This window comes from Juglans regia, chromosome 3 (genome assembly GCF_001411555.2).
Source record: "Juglans regia cultivar Chandler chromosome 3, Walnut 2.0, whole genome shotgun sequence".
Lineage (NCBI taxonomy): Eukaryota > Viridiplantae > Streptophyta > Magnoliopsida > Fagales > Juglandaceae > Juglans > Juglans regia.
Window position 1 is genome coordinate 5319943 of NC_049903.1, and position 8631 is coordinate 5328573.

Consider the following 8631-nt stretch of genomic DNA (forward strand, 5'->3'; position numbering starts at 1 on the left):
GGATTTTCTGCCCAAGTAGCTCCGTTCTTAGGTTTTAGACGTCCGTCGCTGAGTGAATACATTAAAAATGTGCTGCCGAATGCTGGCCTAATGAAATCAAAGATTAGTACTGTGACTTCATGTTTGTCATGTTTCAAAATTTCAACCATCTTTAAAAGGCCATGCACATGTCACGACCATCTTACAAAAGAAAGATGAGTGCACAGAAATGATAAAAAATGCTCGAGATAAATGGAGAAAATAAAATATATATTATAAAAAACTAAAAAATATAATATGATACATGGAGATCCTTTGATTCAACAATTCTAATTAAAGAGGACATTATACTCGCGTGATCTGTACTACGAGAGATAGGCGACACCCTCTCTTAGCATCTCACAGCATGTTCAGCTGCCTATTGCTCTGCCTGAAATCGATTGTTTCCCGTTATCTTCATCACAGACCGATTAAATAATATCCGAGCTGCTGCTACTACTTTTGACGGCGTAAATGTTCACGCATATGGCTGTGTATTTCTGCTTTGACTACTATACGCATGCTTTTTGAATCCTCCCATAGCAACCCATTCCACTCTCGTGCGTAATCACAAGCAGCCTCAAAGACATCCTGCATGACATAAGATACAATCAGATACAATCATGAGAAAATGTAGTCGTTGCATGTCACTCATTAAGGTACCAAATTATTAGTACCCTAGAAGGAAATTCATCGTAGTAATGTGCAGGACTCATCTCAACTCTATTAAGATCTGATTCCCACAGCCTAATCTGTCGAAGACAACAGAAAACAAAGAAAATCATGGAAAATAAACAAACAAATTTTAAGAGCTCTGTTCATACATAAAAGAGCACTGCCAACTCCAAGGTCAAATAGAATCACATAAATTAGACGACAAGAAAGGAGCTTAAATATATATATATATATGTATGTATGTATGTATGTTAAATACAAAGATGAATACTGAGAAAAACTGAAACCTGATCCGTGACATTTTCAGGTACAGATGGTATTCTCTCTGCTACACGAGGATGGGCATTCTGCTGAAGAAAGGTAATTATCTGCAAATATTGTTCAGGAGTTAACCCAGAGAGGCTCAACTTGCGTAAATGGATCCATGTAGCGAGTCTTAAGCTTAATGAAGTTGAGTTGTAAATTTTTTGATGAATTGTTGAGTTGTATACTAGAAGGCATTAGAGCAGACTAGAAATCTACACTTGCCTGCTCTGCTGCAATACCATTTTCAAAGGCATTATATAAACTTTCTTTTGTGATTGCCCCGACTATAAGATTAGGAAGTTGATACTCTATCCTGCATATGCAAGCACAGCATTTTTCATCTAAGAAAGGATCAAGAAAATATAATAACGCCACCTGGATAGCAGGAAGATGATAACAATAACACTGAGCTAGATAGCAGTAAAGAGAAAGTCTACCGTAAAACCGATATAGGCATTCAAGACATGAATTCAATGAAAGATACAAAAGAGAAATACTCGATTCTTTAGATATAAAAAAAAATATCGATATCATATGGAAGAATTGACATAATGTTGGCACTTTGTCAATATTATTGGTCTGTTTAGAAACATTTTCAAATATGAATGAGTTCTAGTAATAAAATATTTAGAGACTTGTTTAGAGCAGTATGTAAAGAATTCACTTTAATGTTCACCGTTCAGATAACCCAATTCCACTTGATATGAGAAGCAACTGGTTCCTGATTTTCAAAGAATCACTTCAACCAAAACTGCCATATATGTAATACAAAAGAGGGATCACTTGAAAATCACAAACTACTGATTCTTATGCTTATAATTTTTATGGTGCTAGTCTTGGATCTGAATAATTGGAAGATAATGAACTGAGTAGGTGGTTCTATTGATGACAAAAGGTTCTCAATGAAGTTTAACCTTCAAACTTTTCCAAAAGATTAACAAAGTAAAATATCAAGCCTTTCGCCAAAGAATGCACCTCTCAAGGTTCTTCACTGAGATAGTTTTTCTTTTCAAATTCCTTTTATTTGGTTACTGCTTTATCATGTTTATGCACCTCCTCATTATTTTAAAAGATAACAAGTATCTCACAACCACATCAAGGCCTCTCCAAAAGTCATCTTGACAAATTCAATACCCACAAACAATTAGCTTGTCTACGAAGAAGAGATTGACTAAAAAAAGAAGGCCAACAAGATTCTATCAACCAATTGGCTTACATACCTTGAGAAAAGACGTAGAACTTCAGAGTGCAACTTTGAAGAGGAGTACGCATACAATCTAAAATTTGTTTCCACGACCACAAACCCCTGGAAAAAAACAAGAGATGGAATATGTATTAACAAACTTATAGCTGCTATACACACACACACACACACACAATTCTTAACTGGGAAAATATTGCAGAGAAGGAAGACAGAAAGAATCAGAAAAAAAAGTATTATTACAATCTAAACAAGGAAAAAGTATTAATCAAAGTCATGGCAGGTGAACCGAAGATTGAAATTGACAGTCAGAAGAACTCAGATGAATCACTCCTTGAGTGAATAAAATGAGTTAAAAAAATCCGATTTATCCTACAAATGACAGTTTTCAGGGCTGTTGACAACAAAACAACCCAAAAATCCAAAATTGCTCAATAAGTGATAAGGGTATGTTTTAGAATGCAGGCGTATAAATGTGACAGCCAACACCTTGCAATTAATGGACCACTATATTTCATGATACCAATACCATGCAGATAAAATAATTTGCTTATTTAATGTCCAATTTAAACAGACCAACTTATGCTTGTTTTTGAACATATGACCGTAATGACCACATACTAATTTTTTTTTTTATAAGTATGACCACATACTGAAATTAAGTTCCAATCCAGGTTTAGCTGATAGTAATTACGAAATACTACAGAGAAAAAAACCTAGGAAGAACATCCAAATCCTGGTTCGTATAGATATATAAATTGTTATGAAAGAAACTGTCATGAGATATCTTTTTTATAGGAATTGTTATGAGATATCTACTCCCACCTTCTTCAAGAAGTTAGCAGCATTGTTTGTGGTTTAATTTTACAAAAGAACTGATGAGCAGAAACAAGCAGTTCTTCTGAGGCTCCATCAGAAAATAGAGCAAAACTTTGGCTAGCTCCTGAAGCTAGTGGGCCAAGACAGAAAGAACAGGTGTGCACATTTTTTATTTTGATCGGTAAACAAGATTTTATTGATCATAAGAATAGGCAAGAGCCCAAGTACACGGGAAACAGATGTGCACATAATATTACAGAGTCCAAGCCAGCAAGAGTATAAAGGCTTGCATTATATTACCTTTGGCACGCACAAAAATGAAAATACCAATTATGTTCGCTGAAAGACTGATTTGTCTTCCCCTCGGGAGTAAGGCCACATACCGTGGGGCAGTGATATCACAAACAAACAAGAATGAAGATAGGAATAAAATGCAACCCCCCCAAAAAAAGAAGAAGAAATAAACTGCCGATTTAAAAAGTCTGAATCTATGGACTGAACAATAATTCAGGCCTTCCCAGAAGACATACTTGTTTCCGTGCCGATGAATCTGTCAAGCTTACTGAAAGATTGGTAGCTAATTTAGTAGGTATAAACCAACTCTCTTTCCTGCCCTGTAGATAAGCCAAAAATCAAACCTCTAGGAAAGCAATACTAACTATCATCTGAGGGATCATTAAGTCATTTTTTTTTATAACTAATAAAATATTCTACACAAAGAAAAGAAGAACTAGAATACCTGCTGGAGTTTGACCAATCCCAAATCTGTGAGGTCCTTAATCAAACTCCTCTGAATCTCGGTCAACGTGTTACTATTATATGCCTAAGACATAATGAAGCAAACGACATCATGCCAATGAAATATCCGCAATAAGCAAGAAACTTCCTAGAAAGCAGGCAGACAGGTCTCCACACATGATACAAGAATTAATTTTTCTAACTGGTAAATGTAATTCACCCTCCTGCATAGGATTGAATCCAGGGCTCACCCTTTACTATTTGTTTATCATTGGGTTAAAAGAACATTGTCCAAAAGATAAGAAAAATAGTTAAAGCAACCTTTCAACAAGGCATATCCAATACCTTGCCAGTGACATGAAAACTAAGCTCTAGTAAGAATGAAATCAAATCAGCTGGATCCACGCCTCGCTCCTGGAACAAAATTAGAAAAAACAGATGTAAAGTGAATAACAGCATCATGCAGAAAAATATGAAGCTGTGTTATCCTACCTAGTCAAACTAGAAATAAGTAGTAGAAGGCAAGTAACTATTTCAAGAAACACAACACAAAATATCATTGAACTTCCCTCTATAACTCATTCAAAAAACAATACAATGATCCTTTCGGGAGTAAAATCTTTTGAGAAAAAAAGGTCTACTTTGGGAAGCATAAAAGACAAGAACCAAGAGAGACAAAACATCCTAACTTTGGCTTTGTTCTGCAGAAAAAAAAAATGGTTACAATTTTTTAATCAAACGGGGAAATTGTGAGCATCTACTATGCAAGACTCTAGGGTCAAATGTTTCGTTCGTTGATAATATAACCATAAAATTTCTACAATGATCAGTAAGCACCATTAAAAAAAAAAACAGAGAGAGAGAGAGAGAGAGAGATTTGGGAAACCAATTCTAATGATGCTGTTGACAAAATTTCTGAAGTAGAAGAAACACATATACTTGAGATGGGGACCTACCAAGGGAAGTGGGAAAGTGAACTATGAAAAGAAATCTCACTATCTCATACCTCAGAATTAGAGATGTACTCTCTGATGATGTACCAAAGTTGTGCGTTCGTGTCCATCAGCTATAATTTGTACAGATAAAAGATATTTCAATTAAAACACATCATAAGAAGTGCAAGCAGATCATGATTCATATGATGCATACCAAGAATTGAAAACCACTTTCAGTTAATCGTGGAGCTTCCTTCTCCCTGTAATAATGCACATACACATCACCATAACAAATATGAGATACAGCATACTTGTGTATACACAAAAAATAAGCATATATACGACTACAATAGATTATATTGATACAAGAGAGAATGACCTTTGACTCAAAAGGCCTCGCTGGAAAACTTTCATCATAGAAGGGCTTATATTTAATGGCCTTTCAGCTTGAGCCGAGTTTATAAGTTGGAGCAAAAAACACTAATTTAACAAAATAGAAAATCACAAGAGTGTAGTCAGTAAAATGAACAATGAGTAGTTGCAAACACAAATTTCCTAAAAAACATGTGCAAGTAAACAGACAATCGAAACATATAGATGAACTTAGCACCTCCCATTGTGCAAGGGCATAAACCTCAAGATCCTCCAAGCTTGGGAGCCTCACTGTTATGTCAGAAGACATCGGTTCCCTTGGCAAAACCTCACTGTCATATTAAATGATGTGGTCATATCCCAAATAAAGTTAAAACATCTTGAACATTGCAATAACCGAAACATCATTGACTGCATGATCATATTTTTGTAGTTTTTTCATGACATTAGAAAACTGAAATAATAGGCATTCAAATTTCAATTATACAGCAACTCTAATAACCTATGCATTCCAATGTCATAAATTAAATACATTCATAAGAAAACACCACAGCATATGATCAAATAAAATAAACATAGAATAAAACCTGAATTGTTTCCTTTAAAACTCCATATTGGAACTAATAAAGATTATGTAATCTCTACACGAGTGACTTATAGAATACTTGAACCATTGTAGATCTATTCCTTTTTCTGTAATTAGTAGACTCCCAACAACCCACAATCCAAAGAAAAGGGCAAGAAACAAATTCATCAAAGCTAACTAATATAAGTAAAAGTTACAGGAATGAATCTAAACTCACCCAAGTGTTACAAGCTTTTGGAGGTTTGTCTGAAATGTTGGATGAATTCTGTAAGTTGTTTCCCTTCTCCTGCCAGCAAAACATCAAAGTTCATGGTAAAAGGCCAACAGAATATGGGCAGATTCAAAACTGCAGTCCAGTAATCCAAACATGAATATTAGAATGATAATAGTGATGGCAGAATGTCATCTCAAATAATGTATAAAAAATGTATGGCCTTTATACCAAAAACAAAAACATACAATATTAGTAATTAAGAGACTGGGTAGATGTAGCATTTTGGAAGTTCCACCAATATGCAACTAAAAGCCAAATATACTTTTAATTCTTAAAAATTCTCAACTAAAAAAATGAAAGTGGAGAAATTTCAGAGGTACTCATTATGAGGTGGAATGAAAAACTTAATTCCAGCCTTATCACATAAGCATGTATAATGATATTGCGTAGCATGAAGTCATTTCATCCAATACAGTAGAACCCAGGATATCGGAAAAAACCTCAAAACTTGAGTATGTTTTCCATCCCGTTTTCCCATAAAAAAGTATTGCAATTGGATGGGCATGGATGCCTGCTCAAGCTAAGTCAAGCTTCAAAGATATGACAGCCTTGTTGCAAGCTCCATAGGTGTTTTCTAGTGCAGAAAATAATTTTATGCCAAGGAAGGCAGTATTTCCCAAGAGATTCATTCCTCATTTCCATAGCTCACATCATACAACCATTTTGGTTGTCGTTGCAGTAAAAAGTAATTTAAAAAAAGTTCTTTAAATGGTTCATCTCCTCCTCACTCCATGTATTTTATTTTTAATCCATCTTTTACACCTTCAAAGGAGCAAAAGGATTTCTTACATACTTCAATCTTTGTACAAAATATTGTGAATATAGTGTAAAGAAAAAGCCATTTACCTGTCAACAGTCTCAGTGAATATCCTTAATTGAATCAATCTATCAATTGCAACTCTATGCTTCGAGGACCCATCTGGAAGCACCCACTCCTCCATTGACTTGGCTGTTATTGGAACATCAATGTACAACGTTTGCAAAACATACTTCTTGGCAAGAGGTGGCAGTGACCTGAGTACCAAAGGAAAGCCACAAATGCTATCACAATATCTCAGAGAACTGACTTAATGCAGTAAGTCTCTAGGACTTCCACTGTATGTATGTAAACCAAAGTGATGCTGAAAATTGAACATATAGCATCTCAGAATTTCCTTTTCTTTCCAGAAAATATCAATATCAATATTCCATCATCAGGAATTGATCTTCAAGCAATTTAGCCAAACTAAAAATCTAGAAAGGAAATAGATATCAATTATGATAATTTACAACAAAAGATCACTCCGAAGAAACCATCATCAATGACGAAGAAGCAACTAGCGTACAACGATGCATTTATTAGCAATGAATTAGTCCAGCAGTATTACAAATGAGGATGAATAACAGGAAATGATATGTAATTGATAAGAAAAACGACACGTATATACATTAGGGCATAAAGGATAGAAAGAAGTGATCATAAACAAACAGCAGTATAGGAACAGAATGACGGAACCTGAGAATGGCTTCGCAGATGAACGCATTCTCGTATAGTTTATCCAGCTTCATGGCGGGCAAGGAGGACACCATGTCCATGAAATTCTTCGCGATTATCTTCACCTGAGGCATTTCGAGTACGATTCCTTTTCCGTTTTATTTTTCCTAATTAGATTTTATGTTTTCCTGAATCCGACTACGATCTTAGGGTTTTCGGCTTTTCGATTACAGAGTTTCAATCAAGCTAAAGGTTCAAAGACGTAAACATGTCCGAGATTTTACAGGGAGTTCGCCACAAACGAATTGCGACGTCGTTTTATGACCTCGGTGGGTTGCTCCTACTAACGGCGTGAGAATGTCCCCGCGTCACTTATGTTGAAGGTAATGAATACTTGTATATGATTTGCATAATAACGCTGCGTTTGGTGGCAAAAATCAGTTAAATTTAATTTAATTTTAAGTTAAATTTAATATCTAAATATTTAATTTTAAAATTATTAAATTCATCACAAAACTTTCTTATAGGATTTACAGCTTTTTTCAATTTAACAGATTTTTATATATAAAATTCATAACATTTTTTAATTTTTTATAAAAAATATTAAACTCATTTTAACTTTTAAATATATTTTAAATTTAATTTAGATAAAATTACATTCATTATTTAACTTATTATTATTTATAAAAAATTAAACTCATATTAACTCGACTCAACATCCGAACGGAGCCACTTGTGTAACGGCGCAGTTTGATTGACTGTGACCATTCAATTTTTGTAACGAGGTCAATTCTGAAGGATGGATGATGTGCATGTGCCTCAGTACCCAGTGATGATGTGCTTGTGCCTCACAATATGAAAAATAATATTTTTATATTTAAAATTGAAACAAAAATACATCACATTACTAATATTGAATGTAAAATTTTATTCTTCATATTTTTAATCGTAGGTGATAATATGTCGTATTTCAAGTTATGAATCACTTACTAGGTCTTTCAAATTAGGTGTTTCACAAAACAAAAAAAAAAAAAAAACACCAAATACTAGGAACTGGTATAACACTTCAGAATCTTGTCCTAAAATTAAAAAAAGTTTAACCTTTATGGATCTAGAGATAAAAGAATAATGCTAGATAGTATTAATATACATTTTGCACACTTTCTTTAAAATAGAGTGGAGTCTATCGTTAAAAAATTAATTTTTATCATGTAAATTTAATATTTACTTACT

General features: G+C 34.1%; 1 protein-coding gene across 1 annotated transcript; it reads right to left on the reverse strand.

Annotated features, from left to right (window-relative positions):
* Positions 1 to 228: 228 nt before the first annotated feature.
* On the reverse strand, positions 229 to 7751 carry LOC108990627 (general transcription and DNA repair factor IIH subunit TFB2). Its single transcript, XM_018964637.2, has 15 exons — positions 7420 to 7751; positions 6771 to 6938; positions 5868 to 5936; positions 5303 to 5396; positions 5072 to 5172; positions 4907 to 4952; positions 4764 to 4823; positions 4103 to 4171; positions 3759 to 3842; positions 3550 to 3633; positions 2220 to 2305; positions 1222 to 1312; positions 981 to 1061; positions 696 to 770; positions 229 to 609 (listed from the first exon to the last, which is right to left on the reverse strand). The coding sequence occupies exons 1-15, from the start codon at positions 7530 to 7532 to the stop codon at positions 475 to 477; spliced, it is 1356 nt and encodes a 451-aa protein (XP_018820182.1). The 5' UTR covers positions 7533 to 7751; the 3' UTR covers positions 229 to 474.
* Positions 7752 to 8631: the final 880 nt, after the last annotated feature.

Bases quoted from the DNA above. Each gene is read 5' to 3' on its own strand.
- LOC108990627 (XM_018964637.2), bottom strand. From the start codon at position 7,532: ATGCCTCAGGTGAAGATAATCGCGAAGAATTTCATGGACATGGTGTCC. The intron at 6,939-7,419 runs GTTCCGTCATTC...TTTGGTACTCAG, and splicing joins ATCTGCGAAGCCATTCTCAG to GTCACTGCCACCTCTTGCCA. The intron at 5,173-5,302 runs GTGCTAAGTTCA...TTGTTAAATTAG, and splicing joins ATGCCCTTGCACAATGGGAG to TGTTTTTTGCTCCAACTTAT.